The 19,293-nt window shown below is 37.1% G+C and overlaps 1 protein-coding gene across 1 annotated transcript in view; it reads right to left on the reverse strand.

The window, feature by feature from the left end:
* Positions 1-19,293, reverse strand: part of Pros1 (protein S) — a 67,449-nt gene that overhangs the window by 42,335 nt on the left and 5,821 nt on the right. The window contains exons 2-3 of the mRNA XM_041678558.1: positions 3,639-3,796; positions 929-953 (exon numbers count right to left, since the gene is read on the reverse strand). Of these exons, the coding sequence (XP_041534492.1) occupies positions 929-953; positions 3,639-3,796 (183 nt within the window). The remainder of the gene's footprint in view (positions 1-928; positions 954-3,638; positions 3,797-19,293) is intronic.

The following is a 19,293-nucleotide window of genomic DNA, read 5'->3' on the forward strand; positions in this document are numbered from 1 at the left end:
ACATTTTCTTTAAGAAAACAAGCTTTGTTACTTTGAAGTAGTATTTAATTGAAGTCATTTGTCTTAGTCATAGTTTCTATTGCTGTGAAGAAACATCATGACCACTGCAATTCTTATAAAGGACAACATTTAATTGTGGTGGCTTGCTTACAGTTTCAGAGGTTCAGTCCATTATCATCATGGTGGGATATGGCTGCATGCAGGCAGACATGGTGATGGAGAGGTAGCTGAGAGTTCTCTATCTTGACTCACAATCAACAGGAAGTGGTCTGTCTTACTGGGCCTGGCTTGAGCATATATGAGACCACAAAGCCAGCCTCCTCAGTGACAAACTTTCTCCAACAAGACTACACCTACCTACTCTAACAAAGTCACCCTCCTAATAGTGCCACTCCCTTTGTGGGCCAACTTCTTTCCAACCAAAACAACACCTAACCTATGTGAGTATACATAGACTATACTATTGGCAGTCCAGAATCTAAAATGGCATGAATGGAATACTGCTGGAAGTGATGAGATGATGTCTCAATAAGGAGTTGTGAATGACCTCTACAAATGACTAGGTGACAATTGTGCACATCATACTATTTGATGAGCTTAGATATCCTTTATTTCTTGAATGATAGCCCATGAACACGTATTTGTGCGTAATGTCTGAGTGTTTGGATATAATTAGCCTCAACCTAAAGATACTTGAGAAGAAAGATGTGGAAAACTAAAATATAAAGTCTAACATAATAAAGAGTCATTTCAAATTATTGCATATGACTTTAAATACAAAAGCATCATAGGTCTTACATCTTCTCAATATTGATAAAACAGTATTGGAAAGGTATTTGGGCAGAACGTGAGGTCTGAACACATCTATTTGAGGTTTGAGCATATCTTCAATTTCTAAGATTTTATGTTCCAAATACTTAGAACTTACCCAAATATTTTGGATAAAAATAATCCTAGAAAGAAAAGAAAAAATAGATATATTAGCAAACTCAAATTTCACTACAGAGATAAATATCCACTTCTAGTTTGTTTTTATATTATATAGGAATGGCCTACATGCTGTGTGTTTTCAAATTTCTAAGTATTTGTATGAAAATACTTCAAGAATCAATAGCCAGTATATGTATATACTACTGAACAATTAGATAATATTTTTAAGGCTTCTAATTTGAACTGGTTGTACTTAAGGTGATAAATATAACAGTATACACCTTCTTTTATAATCCTTTAATTTTTCATGGTGATTAAACATCCATTTAATATACTTTTTTTCACAGGGTCTCTCTACATCACCTTGGCTACCTTGAAACTCACTATGTAGATCAGGTCCACCTGGAGCTCATGGAGAGCCACCTTCCTCTACCTCTGAGTGCTGGGATTAAAGGGATGTGAGACAATAAGGAGCAACACATGGGGTTCAAATATTTGATATGCTGATGACAAGAATATTAGAGGAAAACAACAGGGAAAAACTGGGAAGAGTGGACAAAGAGTATGAGGGATACGGAGAGATGTGGGTGGAATCTATCAACAAAACCAATGTCAGTCAAGGGATAGACACATGATTTTGTTTTCCTCTTCCACCTTCTCCCCGCTTCCCTCCTGTGTTCTGTCTTTCCTCCCTATTACTCTTTAAAGGCTGAGCTCTGAAAACATATCCACAATACAGAAATAAACGCTAAAGTTTTTTTATGGGTGATAGAGTCGCTCAAAGCAATCTATCAAAACTACTGAGTAGATGTGATGAGCAGGCAAAATAAAACAGAAGTCTTGAACTTTATTAAAGAAAGTGGTATGCTCGGATTTATTACACGGTTCTTTCTCCTTTTTTAAAATTTCTATAAAATGAAAGAATCTATTCCTCTATCTAATACATACCAAATTCTTCTGTATTATGGAAGTTGTAAGAGTGTATGCATATTCCTTTTTAGTATGAAAATGTAAAACAAGGAATATATACATAAATACTATACTATAAGTGTATTGTGTAGGATAGAAAAGTTTGTATTATTATTGTCTGTGTTGGTTAATTTTATGTCAACTTGATATAAGCTAGAATCATCTGAGAGGAGTAAAGCTCAGTTGAGGAAATGTTTCCATATAATATGGTTGTAGGCAGATCCGTAGGGAATGTTCTTAGTGGTTGATGGGGGAGGGTCCAGCCCACTGTAAGTGATGGTACTCTTGGGGCAGTGGGTTCTGTTAGAAACCAAGCTGAGCAAGTCTCCAGCAGCAGGCTACTAAGCAGCATTCTTCCATGTTTCTGCATCAGTTCCGGCCTCCAGGTTCCCATCTGGTTTGAGCTCCTACTTTTAACTTTCCTCAATGGAGTGTAATCAGGATTGTAAGCCAAAAAAAAAAAAAAAAAAAAAAAAAAACCTTTTCCTCCCCAAGTTACTTTTTTTTTCTTTTTTTTTTCCCCTGAGACTTTTTTTTTTTCTGTATAGCTTTGGACCCTGTCCTAGAACTCACCTAAACTCACAGAGATCTACCTGCCTCTGCCTCCCGAGTGCTGGGATTAACGGCATATGCCACCACAGCCCGACCCAGGTTGCTTTTCTTTGATCAAGTTATTTTATCACATTTTTGTACCAGTTCTAGATAGATTAAAATAATTGGTGTGTATTTGGGGAAATTTTCTTCTTTGAACTTATCAGAACATGTAGGGATAAAAAGAATTACAAAAACAGCCACATAGAACACAAGTAGCTACAATTTGGGACTAATTTTCTCTCTATGAACAAAGAGTCCTTGCTCATTATCCCTCAGCTGCTGTCATGAGGCTGGGAGCTGTGGCAGAGGCATAGGAGGAGGCTTGTGTATGTCATCTCCCACTTTTACTCCAGATTGTGTAATTGAGCTCAGGTAAAATACCTGAGGAGACCCTGAAAAGTGTGACATTTAGACTCTCAAGGTCATACTTCCACTGCTTTGTGGACGGATTCCTGCTACGCCTGCTGGCCACAGGTGTGCCACAGACCGCCTCTCCTAAAATGCTCAGATTGGGCAACATTTGAAGGGGTTGTGGGTGACTTGGAAATTTTATACACCAAAGATTACTGCTGATTATCAGTGGCCTAGGGAAACTTTGTGAAGGTTATGGAACAACGTACACTCAGCATACATGGCACCGTAATAACTAACCTCAGTTAAGGTGGCCCCATTTCTAGAGCTAGGTTGGGCCTATAATTACAGGACTTGAGAGGCTGAAGCAGAGGCAGGACGATAGTGAGTTCCATGGCAGCTGGGGCTACAGAATAAGAGACTCTCTCAAATACAACCCAGCAATCATCTGGAACAGAATAAATGAAAAACACAGTGATAAAACAGGCACATGGTCACTCACACTTCATACACCTCCTCTCCTGAACCCTCAGTGCTACCAAACTTTGGCTAGGAAACAAAATACTTGCAAAGCATAAAGTCAATACTAGTTGTTGGTAATGAGGCTGAAGGGAAATCTAGTTTGGCTGGAGCACCTGTCATTGGCAGCCTGTCTGAAGTGACAGTGGAAACCAGTGAAAAATGATCTGTGAAATCATTAGCTTTCAAATGGAAGCGAGGAAGCTCAGGCTGGCAACGTTCCGACTGTAAATGTGTCTCTAAGTGTGAACTCGACAGTGTCAATGAATGCGTACCGTTTCAGGGTTATTTTCGAAGACTTCCCTGGCTTCCTCTTTATTGCAGAGTTCTTCAATGCATTCTCTTTCAAGGTTGCCCTTTCTAGTTTCCTCAATCAAGGTGTTTGCTCGGGGCTTCCTCAACAGGACTTGGGAGGCACGTTCTTTTGACAAAACTGTAGAAAGCATAAGCTTATATAAATAAAAATGTCTTTGTTTTTCCACTAAGTTATATCATCTTGTTAAATAATAAATGCTAAAATAATTATCTGCACGATATTTAAAATTGATAAGTTGGAACTCAGAAAATATGTAGCTATATCAAGCCTTTGGTTAACAACTCCCCCAGCAGACTCAGTTCATGCCTGTCTATGCAGCTACTTATAGCTGTTTTATCTGAGGTATACAAATTATCTAGCTCATGCTTGAGGCCGAACACACTTAGATGACATTCAGTGTGGTTTTTTTTTTTTTTTCACTTATCTAACCAGTGACTCCACGTTTAGGGCAGGAGTAACAATTTTTTTTTTTTTTTTTAGTTTTAATGGCAAATCTTTGGAATCTCATTGAAGACAGAGAAACACAGACATGAAGTCCTATCAGCTATATGAGAGTTGACAGACTAAATCAACTGACCCTTCATACACCTGGCAAAGTAAAAACCTAGGGAAAAAGAGGAGGTTTGCTAAGCATATGCTACAGAAGACAAGGAGAAAAGGAAAATAACTTAGGTTATAAAAAAAGTTTTAAACAAGTGAACAACAACAAAAAGTTATATAACCAACTGCAATACTAAGTTTGGAGGAAACTGTTCTCATTGTATAGAATATAAAATTGCAATTGGAGTTTTAAGTCATTTTTGCAAATAAAAAAGCCAATAGAAAGAGAATATATTTGCAAGGTTGTATACAAAATAACTGAATACAAACAATATAAAGAAAACAATAAAAACATTGTTATAGGAGCAAAAATTAGAAACACTACAGACAAATGAGGAGGGATAGCCTTAAAAATAATGAACTGTAATACCTAACTGAAGAATATCAAGGAAGTTTTCAAAGAAAATCCTCAAAGTAAATACCTCCAACATAAGAACTAAAATGCAAATTTTCAAATACTATATTTCAAATACTATTCTCTCAGTATAGACGTTTATATATAGACAAACACAGCAGTCCAAACTGCAAATATGTAAATATTATGTAGACAAACATATAGGAAAGTATTTGAAAATATTCTTAAACTGCCAGTAGCAATTGTATCTGAAGAAAATAATGAAAAACATGAACTTATATATACCATTAGTATATACAGATATAGAGAGAGAGTATTTAAAGAAAAATTTTAAAAGCATAAAAATGTCTTTAAATTCTTTTAGATTTCATGCATAAACAATTTTTTACTACAAAGAAGAGCAAGTCTCTAAATAGATAAGTTTATTTCATGTCAATGTCTTGTTATCAATAATAAACAACAGATACTCAAGAACTTGATAAAAGAAGGGGGTAAAAGGAAAGGGCTGGTTGATAAGCAGTCTCCCTAAACAACTGAAACTCAGAAATGAGATAAGCTAAGGGAATAGCAGGATACACGTGATCTGACTAGGGAAGGGGAAAGAGGGGCACCTCTTGTCAGGGATGGGGGAGGAAGACAAATACAGTACAAAAAATAACAACAGAATGGATATCTGAAAAAGGCATAAGTAATCATAATTATCTACCTATATTACATAAAACTATATTACTTATAAAAAATAATATTGCATTTATATGTGTATACATATACATGTGTGGTATGTGTGCACACACACATACAGTTTAAATAAAATTTACTCATCTGGGCTGCCAATGTTCCTTCCAAGAGCAAAAGAACAAAAACAAAAACAACAACAACAAAAAAAAAAAACAACACCAGGTATGAGAAGCCCTGTTTTGAACTGCTGGTCAGGGTTGTCCAAGAAACTTTAATAATATTATAGGCTACTGGTATGACCTTTGGTTGGTCCTCAGAGATAGAAGGTAAGTTCCTATTGCTGAAGATACTTTGTAATTTAGACACAGGAGCCAAAGGCTCCTGAATTGGAACTGACTTGAAATCCTCCTCTCTAAGAACTAGCCTTTAAGAAACAGAAAGCATTACTCAAGCTTCCAAAGAAGGGACACAAGCAACAGTCCTCCCCAACTATGATGCCTATGTTACAACAACTACCATGACAGAAAGACCCGAAGAGTGGAAGAGTGTGACACACATACCTTAGTGGTAACCAACAGCTCTTTAATTGGACTTAAGGCTTGTTCAACAAGAAAGAAACAAAGACAGTTACTGGAAACCTAAGCAACTACCCAGAGCTAGCAAAGTCATGGATCTTGGAAGAGAACCTATAACCACCACTTTACTAAACCAGAACAATCTATTACTTCATTCTAAATATTTGTCCTTATACCTACAAGATAATCCTCACCCTGCTCCCCCCCATTTCAGAAAACTACAAACAATCAAGATACAGACGTGTGGATCCTAGTGCCAAAGAATACACCCGCAAAACAATGACAGCACCTAAAGCTCAGGCAGCATTGTGAAATGGTATGGAAAGATTGTAAGAGCCAGAGGATCCAAGAGTTTCCTGTGTCTCCTAGCAATGTCAGAGGCTACATCCATAAAATCCCATTAACACAACTACCTAAACATGAACTGACCAAGGGCAACAATAGACATGCCAAAGTGGACAGTGGAAAGAACAAAAGACCTCAGTCCTACACAAATAACAACACTCAACTAAGAAATGATAAACATGCTAAAAAAAATACTCTGCCCCCTTAAAGAGCACATCAGTTGGTTATCCAATACCAAATGGTCCACCCTAAAAACATACATACAAGTAACATTATACATACTGAACTTGTTCTACTTAGGAACATATAGGTATATATGTGTAACAATATTTAAATTAGGAATATATAGGTATATATTGTAACAATTTTTAATTAAAAGGGGGCCATGGAATTGAAAGAAAGAAGGGTCTAGAGGGAGGAAAAAGAATAAATGATGTTATTACATTATAATCTCGCAAAAAGAAAGTAATAAAAATAAGTGCAATAAGTAACGTTGCTTTAGGTCTCTTACATCCCAAAACAGAAATGTAAATGCGACCCCTAAGTAAATAGTTTGGGTTGTACTTATAACTCTTATCTCTTTCCATTTCATCACCATTAGGAGATGATTCAAACAGGGCTTTGTGTGCCTAAGGGATAACCATGAATGTGCTACCTGTCAAGAGGATTACTGAGTGATAAATAGCAGCACTGTCAATAATTCGAGTCCTACATGAGCAGCTCTTTCACTTCTTGCAAGTGTTTCAGCATGCTATTTGTAATAAATATAGCAAAACATGTGAAATTCCTGAACTTCAGAGCAAATATATAATTTTTTTGAGAAAAATAGTAAGATTTTTACCGAACAATGAAAATGTTGGCCCAACAACAATGACAAATCAAAGCAAAACATATATTTTAATATTATTTTTTATTTTTACATATTTTTATTGAGTTTTTTTTACTGAGCTCTACATTTTCCTCTGCTTCCCTCCCTGCTCCTCTTCTCCCCACTTCTCCCTACCCCTTCAACCCTCTCCCAAAATTCCCATGCTCCCAATTTACTCAGGAAATCTTGTCTATTTCTACTTCCCAGTTAAATATATTTTAAAAGAAATGTTATTCACTTCCCAGCAATCTTCCATCAAGAATACTAAGTTTGTGGGCCAAGTAGCAAGATAGTTCAGAGTGGATAAGAGCATTTTATATGTAGGTCTAATTAGATTTGATCTATCTTTCACAACAAGAATCATCATAAAGGTAGAAGAAGGAACTCGACAATGCTGTACTCTGGCCTCCACATGTGTGCTGTGACATGCTCTCTTCTTCTCTCTCTCTCATCTCTCTCTCTCTCCCTCTCTCTCTCTCTCATACACACACACACACCCACACACAAACACACTCACATATACACACAATCATATTATTTTTTTTAAAAGAATACTAATATTAATCTTGGGCTCAGGGATTATCACAGAAGATAGGGGCAAAAAGAGTGTAAGCATGTAACCTTATGGAGAAAGGCTGAAAAATGATGTCTTAGGAGCCTGACATGACCAAAGCATTCATGAATTTACAGCAAAAGGAGTTGCCAGTCTAGGATCTTGATCTTGTTCTAGGTGACAATCCAAGGGAAAGAACAGACACCTTGAGCTGTGCCCACTTGCAAAGAATATCACAGTATTGTAGGGGGACATTCACAGTATTGTAGGCTCTGTGCTGTTTCAGTGAAGCTGATAGACTCATTGGTTCCCCAAATGAACTTTGATGGAATCATGGCTCAGTTTATTTTTAGGATTTTAGAAGGTGGAGGGATGCACAGTTTATGTCTGCCAGGAATAAGGAATTTTTGCAACAGTTCTACACACTACTAAATCCTTAAATATTCAGTGAAAGATGCAGGTGGGGTTCATTGGACCATCTGATCAGGGGAGCTTTTGGTAGCCATGAGGGAAAAGTCATTGTTTTCAGTACTGAAGCTATTGGTGATGTTTCAGTACACAGCTCCTCATCCATGTTCACATTGGCAGCCCTATGTGAATAATGAAGAGAAGAAAAAAAAAGAGCGAGTGCTTGTGGAAGTGAGGGGATGTTAAGATAGGGTAGAGACTGGGTGTAACCAAAATATATTAGTTACCTGTTTGGAACTGTGGAAGAATAAATGAATTTAAAAGTACTACATTTAGTAATGAAGAGTTAAATATTAATATTTTAAAAAGCACATGGCTAAAGTGTTTTCCCAATAACCTCCAAGTCTTTCCATTCAAAACCTACTCAACAGTCAAAAGTAGATGACAGGTGGAGGAACACCCAAATTCTAGAAGGGCTCATGTAAAGATCTTCCAGTTTTATGCCTTTTCTTTATCAAAAATGGCTGTTTATTGCTTCTCTTTTAGGTTTGCCTTCTGTCGCTTTCCCTGATTCCTTTTTATTGGGCATCCTAAGAACGAAAAACTGCTCATGAAAGAATGCATGTAAGAGGAGACTCTTGGCAGGGTTCATATCTGTGTTTGTGATTCAGTGTTGCATGCAGGATGGAAATGCCTTTCCCTATGCAAACAGAAGAGCCACTTGACCCTTTGACATTGTACTTAGCATGACCCGAATAGTTGAAATAGCATGTTTTCCTTAAAGCTTATGAAAAACAAAACCACTTTAGCACACAACAATCTTGAGTCATTAATGATGACTGGATGTGAAAAATATTAACAGTAATTAGATTTGAACTACAAATATTTTTATTTCTTTCCATAAATATCTCATGAGAGTTCTATTTGGCAGTGTGGAGAATGTTTTGAAAATGTGGCTTTTGCAAGAATTAAGAAAAACCCAAAGATAGACATTCTTAAGTAGGATTTTCATCCCTTTAAATCAGTACCAAATTTCAGAAAAGCTTGCATTGCTTTCACAATGCAATGTTCATATGTATCTTATGCTTTCAACTCATCAAAGACAGTATTTTCTTTGAATGTCGAGTGTTTGACTTGCTTTCTCTAAATTTTATGTTTTGTTTAATATTTTATATTATGCTGCTGAGAAAACATTACTTCTCATCCACTGCACTAATGGTAGAAGAGTGGCTAAAGAACTATTCTGGAAACGGAAGTCATATGTTAGGCTTCTAAGAACTGAACCATTAAAATGCTGATGATAAGCATTTCTAAAGGATAAAGATCATAAGATAGGCTTAGGTTGGGATTTGACTCTGGGATGTGAGGGAGTAAACAAAAGGAAATAGTTATATGTGATGTTTGCAAAGGTGATGCTGAACCATTTGAATAGAGAAGTGAAGTTGGCTTTTGTTTTTTAATAGAGGAGCCATTGGTGTCCTTTAAAAATGTGACCACTGACCATCACTCTGGAAGAATTCAGTGACTGACTGAGCAGAGAAACAACGTCAGAACTGTTTATCTACAACAGAAGTAAAATGGGATTCCCAACTCCAGGATTTAATAATTACTTTAATTTACAGCCTCTATTCTGGAGGGAAAAAGAATAAATCACTGCCGTTGTCGTCTCAAGATTGGAACCTTTGATTTAACCAAGGAGAGCTGAAACAGTAAAGGTTACTTACTTACTTCCCAGTGGCAAACTTGTAACCAGAAAAAAAGAGAAAACAGCAAAACAATTATATTGTCTATTTCTTTAGTTGAGAGGTAAATGAAGATGATGTGGGATTTCCCTCCATATGCTATTAATATGTTTTGTTGTCACTGATTAATAAAAGAAGCTGCTTAAGAGAATATAGCCAGGCTGGAAGATATAGATAGATAGATAGATAGATAGATAGATAGATAGATATGAGATATATATATATATATATATATAGAGAGAGAGAGAGAGAGAGAGAGAGAGAAGACAGAGTCAAAGAGAATCCATGTAGCCTCCACAGAAGACAGACGCTAGACGCCAGACTCCAGACAGAATCTTGCCAGTAGGCCACAGGCACATGGCGATACACAGATTAATAGAAATGGCTTAATTTAAGATATAAGAGCTAGCTAGCAATATGCTTAAGTTATTGGCCAAACAGTATTGCAAACAATATAGTTTCTGTGCGATTATTTCAGGTCTGGACAGCCAGGAATGAATGAGCAGCATACATGAAGATACTTTATTTGAAGAGATTTACAGCTCTGAACTTAGTAAGGTATGACAGAGAGTTTCTCTAGGCCTTGCTGTTCACCCAACTGCTATGCTATAACTCCATGAAGTTATAACAGGAGCCCCTTTGACGGCTAGCGAAAGACAGCATCCCAGTCAGCTTCCTGGCCACTCTAATCTCCTACCCACTGGGAACACCAAAACACCACCTGATTTTGGTGTCATGTACCAAGGAGTGAACACAAGGAAAATGTTTTGTCTTTGTTCTCTTTGACCTATTTTATTAAGATGGCATCAGCACTATTAGTTCACTGGCCCGTGTCTGTGCTTCTGTCTAGACAAATAACAAGCAGACTGTTTGGGGACATCAAAGTCAAAACTGAAGAGCTGGCCTCATTCTGTAATGTTCCAGTACTTGCAGCCTCCCACAGATCTCTGAAATCAACAAGTAGAAAGTGTGCTTAGAGTCTCTCAGGGGCCTGGGGAACTGCTCAGGGATGAAGCACATGCTTGGCATTGCTTGGTTCTTTCCTCAGATCAGCTAATTAAAAAGAACTCCAACTTAATGAGCAATTTATGAGCTGTGTATTTGATCAAAATACATACACAGAGAGAGAGTATGAAAAAGAACTACAGTGCTCAGTGGATTCCCATTTGACTCTTAACTATTGTCCTTTTAAAGTGCACAGAGACAAGTAAAGTTTTGGAATATTGATTGATCATACACTAGATGTTTACAATTCAACATAATTTCTAGCAGCCTCTACGAATTCTCTATGGCATGGCCAAAGGCTAATATAAGTTACAATAGAAACAAATGACCTTATTAGAGAAAGAAAGGAAAAGCATTGGGATAAAGATTCAGAGAGAGAATCCAAAGCAAGCCTACCACTCCACACTTGGAAATAGAGGCAGGATCACAAATTTGGGCCAGCCTGGGGTATATATTGATATCCTATCTCAAATAAATTAAAATTTAAAAAAAAAAGAAATACCAAAAAACTGGCTTGGTTTGAGAAAACAGATCATTACAGAACTGAAAAAAAAAACTTTAAAAGGTAATAAACATCCTCAAGATTAACTAAGAAGATAATACGTTCATGAAAGGGGAGAAAAATCAAACTTAAAACCAAATAAAACTTAAAAATCTCCCATAAAATTATCAAAACTTAAAAGTGCTAAAAGAAAAATTAAGGACGTGCTCTGGAACATAAAATAAAATTTCAAAGAAAGATCAAAATCATAAAGGATTCACTGTGTAGACTTCCAAGAAGACAGAATAGTGTAATAATAGGAGCGGCGGGGCTGCGTCCCCAGCACCCCGGCCGCCTGACTAGCTTATGCCCCGAAATAACAACACACTTCCTCTTCCTCTCAGCATGTATCACTCAGTAATCCTCTTGACAGGTAGCACATTCATGGTTATCCCTTAGGCACACAAAGCCCTGTTTGAATCATCTCCTAATGGTGATGAAATGGAAAGAGATAAGAGTTATAAGTACAACCCAAACACTGCTTGGCCCTTTAGCTCTAGCCCTTACTGGCTAATTCTGATATCCGGATCAACCCATCTCTAATAATCTGTGAGCACCAGTCTTACCGGGAAGATTCTAGCCTATGCCCATCCTGGGTCGGAGCTTCATCACGTGTGTCTGCCCGGGAGCGGGGCATGGCGTGGCGGCTCTCAGAGGTGTCTGCCCCTGAGGGGAGAGCTGTCGAGTCTCTGAGCTCAATTCCTCTTCCTCTCAGCATTCTGTTCTGTTTACTCCTCCCACCTATGTTTTAACCTATCAGGGCAAGCAGTTTCTTTATTTAATTAACCAATGACCTTCCTCCATCAGAATAGAGGATATAAGAAAGCATATATAAATCATCATATAAGTACAAAAGAGGCAATGGGTGCAATGATGATAATCTGCAAAAATAAAGGCATTTCCAGAACTGATGAGAAACACAGTTCATATAAAGACTGGAACTGGATTAAAAAAAAAAAGCAAACTAGATATATAACATGATAGTCTAATCAAGAGATAATAAGACTAAGCATTAAAACTGGACATAGTGATAAACACCTCCCAACTGCTTGAGAGGTTGCGGCAGGGGAATCATGAATTTGAGGTCAGCCTGGGCAATGCCATAAAATCTCCTCTCCTCAGAAAGGAAATTGTAACCATCAAGTTATTTAGATGACTTTGCAGAATAGCAAACATTTGGGTTCTGTCTGTTCTCTTTCAGGCAAGGGCCCTGCAGGTAAGCATTTCCTCAGCCCTGTGTCTACGTATTTTAGCACAACATGATAGCACATACCTTTAATATCAACACTCAGGAGGCAGAGGCAGGCTGATCTTTGAGTCTGAGGCCAGCCTGATTTACAGAGTAAGTTCTAGGACAGACAGGGCTATACAGGGAAGAAAAAAAAAGAAGTATTGTATAAGCAAAAACAAATTATTCTGGTGATAACATGAATGATTATCAAATGAATGATATCCAAAGAACAATGAAAATCAAATAGTGCTGATGAGACTATTCTAAAAGATCTAGACAGAAAACAATTCTTTAAAAAATAATCCAAGCCAGGCAATAGTGGCACATGCCTTTAATCCCAGCACTTGGGAGGCAGAGACAGGCGAATCTCTGTGAGTTTGAGGCCAGCCTGGTCTACAAGAGCTAGTTTTAGGACAGGCTCCAAAGCTACTGAAAAACTCGGTCTCAAAAAACCAAAAATAAAAAATAAAAAATCCTAAATGAAATGTCTTCTAAATCCCTCCCCTCAAGGCTCAGGGATCGATGAAGAATCTGAGGTAAAAAGTTTGTAAGAGCCAGAGGTAATGGATGAGTCCAAAGAAACAGTGTCTTCCGGACACATATGACCTCACAGATAGGGGGGCCACATGCACAGAGTCTGCATTGACTCAAGACAGACAGGGTCCCAGCTCTGACATGGGGTCCCATCCCCAAAAAAACTCTCTTCAATTGATACCATTTGGGAAAGGGAAAATTCGTTTTCTCCAATAGAGTCACTAGGTGTATCAAACACACTCCAGGGCAGACCCTGTACCCAGAAGTAGAAGTCCAACATAAATTAATTCCATGTGGGTTTTTTGTGGGGTTTTTTTTGTCCTTTGATGTTTTTGTTTGTGTGCTTGCATGTGGTGTGTGTGTGTGTGTGTGTGTGTGTGTGTGTGTGTGTGTGCGCGCGCGCCTTTTATTTTATTTGGACATTTTGCAGTTTATTGATCTTTTGATTATTTGTTCTGACTCATTTTTGTGAGTTTTTTTTTTTTTTGAGAATGAGAGAGAGCATCAACTTGAGTGAGTTGGGATGTGGATGATTCTGAGACAAGCTGGTGGAAGAGAAAACCACCAAAATACATGATAAATTTTTTCAAATAAAATTTAGAAAAATCTCAGCACCTTTACTAACACAAATAAAAATCAGACACAAAGCAGGAGCCGAGTTGCAACTGTAGCTACAAATATCTTCCATTCCGCTGGCCCCGGACCAGCATCTTTTCACCCACCGGGCTCCACCCACTAGCTCCTGCAGCTCCTTATGAAATAATCATTCTAATGCTTACTATAATTTAATTACTTACTCTTTTGTATATTAGCTCAGACTTTTTATTTACTAACTCTTAAATCTCAAATTAACCCATCTGTATTATTTTATGTTTTACCACAAAAGCTTGTGGTTTGGTATATGTTGTTACATGCAGTTTCTTGGCGATTTGTTCCTCCGCTATTTTTGCTTAGATTTTCTGTCTGGCTATTTTCTGGCCTGCCATAAGCCAAACTTATTTCTTTATTAACCAATGATAATAAAATATATTCACAGCATAGAGAGAAGAATCCTTTATCAGGCAACATATTGCCAGCAGAAATATTAATATCAAACAATAAATTAAGAGATGTTGGAGGTCATTATGGAAAGAAACGGTAGGACTGGAGATATGGCTTGATGGCAGAACATTTGCTGAGCACTCATGTGACTCTTAGTTTGAGCCAGAGCAACACACAACACACACAAACAGACACACATACACTCAGATCAACACGCATTCATACACACACATATACATGACACCACAGACACGCACTGACACCATAAAATGTGATTAGATTATATAACTATGTCATATAGTAACTCTTAATGTCATATAATTCTTAACAAAAAAGCCAAATATTTTAAAAGATATACCACCCAAATTAATATGTAATCTTGTAATTTCACTTAAAATCCTAACTGCTGTAGATTTTTATAAATTGTTCAATAAGTCTGCTTTACAGAGTTTCATGCAGTCCAGGCCAACCTCAGACTCACTATGTAGTTACAGACGGTCTTAAGCACTTGATTCTCCCTACTCTTCCTCTTAAATCCTGGGATCAGAGATTAGAGGCACGCACCACCACCCCTGGCTTATGGACCAGCAGCTTTAAATTGCACTGGAAAAATAGGTGGTCACTAAGCAGGAGCCTCAGGAATTGCTGACCATTGTCTTTCAACTCCCACTAAGTACCAGGGCTGAAAAATGATTTTCACTAATATCTAAGCTGAGCAAAAATGTCTATACAGTCCCACACGATAGTGATTGAGATCTTGTTGCTTGCTTTTAAATCTGACAGCTAGTCACACGAGTTGACTCCTATCATTCAATCATCTGCCAACTGATGCAACTTGATTTTATGAAATTGTAGGTCTTGTACTGTTTTACCACAGGATTCGGCAGGATTTTCCTATGTTTATATTTTATTGAAGTGGGGGAGTCCTTTATTACTCAAATCCAAATAAAAAGGGATAACTATATAAACATAGATTTGATTATAAATACTAAAATGTCTGTTCATCAAAACACAGAGTCTGATTCAGACAAACAAAACTAAACAAATCCGAAGGATGTGGGAATAGGTCTTGCAGGGAAGAAGAGGTTCACAGGGTAGAGCAATAAGACAAGGTGATCCTAGAGCAGTGACAAGAATAACCAGAATGTTTTATATATACGTTTGAAATTATCAAAGAATATATTTAATAAAAGTTAGACGAAAATTAAGATATAAACTATAAAAAGGGGTTTAAAGTTTTAACAAACACACAAGACTTATAAATCCATAAGAAAAAGACCCCACTAGAAATAAAGAATGAACTGAAATATCAATAGACATTTCAAAATAGATTACCCAGGACAACACAAATATGAAAAGATGTTGAATGCAAATGGTATCAGCATTCCTGAATCCCCCCCCCCAGGAAGCAAATAAACAGATAGGTTACATTAGCAAGCATAGCTGAATTGTGATCCAAAAACTCTTATATTTTCAAGTTTTTCTTAAGAATTTGGAAAGTCTAAAAGTCAAGCTAAAATTATATTCCTTCACTTTCCCCAAAAGTTATCTTTTCCTACTTTTCAATTACTGCATTTACAAAGACTTTTCTAAAGTTAATGTTCAGTGTTGGCAAAGATGAAAGCATTATCAACTTTTTGAAGCAGATTTCCAAGGAGCTATTTCACAATATGAATCTGAAATGTTCCAAACAGGCATACTATTTAGATATTCAACTTACAATTCTAGGAGAATAAGACAATAAAATGAACACGGTCATATCCAAAGAAATATTATGACTATGTGACTCTCAATATCATTGAGATAGGCAAATAATTAAAAGCATGCTAAATATTCTCACATACTGTTCTGGTTATATAATTACTATGAACACAAGCTAAGATAATTTGCACATTTTAAAGGCTGGTATGTGGGGTAGTTCATTGCATCTAAGTTTATTTTTATTTTTAATTATTTGTATGCATGAGTGTCTGTGTGTGGTATGTGAAAGACCAGGGATTTGTCAGGTCCTTTGGAGCTGGAGTTAAAGAAGTTGTTAGCCATCTGACATGGGTGCTGGGAACCAAACTCTAGCTCTTTGCATCACCAATACATGCTCTTAACTGCTCAACATATGCATCATTTTTAATGTTTAATATCTAGCCACATACATTAATACCTAAGAATGCACATAACAAATGTTGCCTTGTCTTTTTAGATATTTTCTCGATTAAGTAGCACTTAGATTACTTTGGAGTAGTGACAAGACTCAGCCTGTAAAGGTGCTAGCTGCCAAGCCTGAAGGCCTGGTTAGGGAGCATCAAGTCCACAAAGTTGGACTGTTTTACTCTCTGATCTTCAGGCAAGCTTTACTTATCAAAATAAAAATGAAATGTCACTACATTTCCCCCTTTTGTCTAAAATAGAAAAAAGAAGGCTTTAACTAATATCAAAAAACTATAAGTACAATAACTATATGCAATATATTTATGCAATAAATACATCAACAATGTCTGGTCCATTTGCATTTAACAAATTCAGAGAAAATATTCCATATCCATCCTATCTTGGTGAGTCCAAAGTCCTGTATTGATAGTGAAACAGATCTGCTCCTGGCAGCACCAATCTACTTCAAGAAAAAGATGGGCATCAAAGAGATTCCTTATGGAGTTGCTTAGCCATTTGGGCAAGAAACTGCTCTTGCCTGTACTGTTTGATGAGAAATGACAGAAACAACTTGTTGACTGAACAATCACAAAAAGTTCCTCTGCAGTGTTGGGGCAGACATCTTTGGCTACAGGTCTAAAATACCTGTCAAACTTTTCTATGAAACAGGGTTTTTGTAGGACTGTCCCATCTTGTCTGGGCAAGGTATGGTAATCACTCTCTTGTGTCCTGCTTATCCTATTAGGACAGCATACTGTCAGCAGTTGAGGCAAGAGCACTTTCTTGCCCAGTGGCTTACTTTTGCTGCAAAGATAGCAAACTCCATTTGGAGTTTCTTCAATGTCCATTATTTTCTCTGAAGTAGACTGGTGCTGCAAGGAACAGAAATGTCTCATTGACATAAAAGAAGAAAGAAAGAAAAAAGGACCTATGTTATTAAAACATCTTAAATGCCGTATTCTGTTGATATATGAAGTGTCTGAAGATGACCTCATTTAATATATATCTCTGTTTGACCTTGAAAACATACCTAATATGCTTACAAGTTTGATTATAATAGGCGATTAAACTCCTAACCTGCATTTTCTTATTATCCTAAACAGTTGGTAATAATAATTTTTCAAGGACTAGAAACTTGTATCACACTGTTAAATGAATTATATAGGTACAATCCCTTAAACAAGAGTAGAAATGTATGTACAACATGTTATAACAAAATTAACCTCAAATTTATATCAATATACAAAAGTTCAATCCAATGTTGAGCATTTAAAACTAGTAGTTGCTTTCTAAAAGTAGATTCAGTAATCTACCTTTTTATCTTATCATATCTATATCATCTTTTTCAAAGTAAACTCTACGCTTTTATCCTATCATATCTGTATCCTCCTTTTTCTTTTCGAAATGTATAACATTACCTCTAAGTAAGGAATAGTACTAATATCAATGGGAAATTTTTCATGGTTTTTATTGATCCTACTATATACTTAGAAGTTATAGGAGTCAGAGCAAGTGAGGAAACCAGGAGAACATGGCCAACTCAATTAACTAAGCAGTGCTCACGGCTCACAGAGACTGTTGGCGAATCTACAAGGGTCTGCACCAAGTCCTCTGTATATATGCTATAACTGTTGGCTTGGTGTTTCTGTGGGGCTCCTAACAGTGGGGGCGAGTGTTTCTCTGACTCTTGCCTGCTCTCAGAACTCATTTCCTCCCGTTGGGTTGCCTTGTTCAGTCTCGTGATGAGAGCTTTTGCCTTGTTTTACTGTAACTTGTTTGCTTGTTGTCTCTTGGAGGACTGCTCTCTTCTGAAGGAAACAGGAAGGGAGCGGATCTGGGGAACAGGGGAGACAGGGAGAGTTAGGAGGAGTGAAGGGAGGGGAAACTGTGGTCTGTGATCAGGGCTACTGAATCAGAGAAGAATCTATTTTCAATTAAAAAGAGAGAAGAAGAAGAAGAAGAAGAAGAAGAAGAAGAAGAAGAAGAAGAAGAAGAAGAAGAAACAACACAAAGTGTGCTCTTTGACAAAGACTGTGCAATGGAGATCTCACTGGCAGCTAGGAGGATCCCAGAGACTCCGGATGAACAGATAATGTGATTCGAGTGTACAGAAAATTATGGAAAATGGCTGACACATCCTGTGGGAACGTTAAAAAGCGTGTTCAGACAGAACTATTCCATAGCCTCTAATCTACTGTTTTTCCTTTTCATTTTTACTGAAACAGATAATGATGTGATTATTAGAAGTTTCTAAAATGTCTCCTGCTTATGTTATTACCAAGGTCTTCTGTTTGTGAGACATCGTATTTGCTCAACTCCGTAACATCACAAAATTAAAATGTCTACTTCCCATTGTAATCTACTTGACAAAAAAATAGGACAGTGATATACTCAGAACCAAAAATCATTACTAGATATTGAAGCTTTGCTACAGCTAAAAGCTTCAGGTCTAGAGTTAAGGAGGAAAGGAGGCAGCTGGAATGTGTTGATGTTTAGTGACTACTGATGTCCTACCTTTCAGCTCCTGTGAATATTTACTGATTTGGAAATAGGGTTTTAGCAGATGATCAAATCAAAATGAGGACACAGAGACAACAGTCCACCCCCAGTAGCACTATTTCTCATATTTTTGGTTGCGAGCCTAGCCTTTAACAACTGAGCCATCTCTCCAGCCCAAGTAGTGTTCTTTCTAAAAATAAATTTAGATGAAGAGACACAAATGTACAGAACAAAGATGTAACAACTTTAAGAAAAAAACAAGGGACATCTCAGGCCACCTGTTACTAAAGACAAAGGTGAAACATGTTTTCTTTCATACCTTGTAGAAGCAAGAAACCAAGTTAATGGCTTGATTTTAGACTTAGACTCCAGATTCCTAAGACTACACATCCCTTTAGTTTAAGTCACATAACTTGAGGCGCTTTTGATCTGACAAGCCTGGGACACTCAAACAAAGTTTTGCTCTTAAATTTTTGCTTTGTTTTTCTACAACT

The sequence above is a fragment of the Microtus oregoni genome, unplaced genomic scaffold, assembly GCF_018167655.1.
Source record: "Microtus oregoni isolate MIOR12 unplaced genomic scaffold, Mior012 000030F_ref0000283, whole genome shotgun sequence".
NCBI lineage: Eukaryota > Metazoa > Chordata > Mammalia > Rodentia > Cricetidae > Microtus > Microtus oregoni.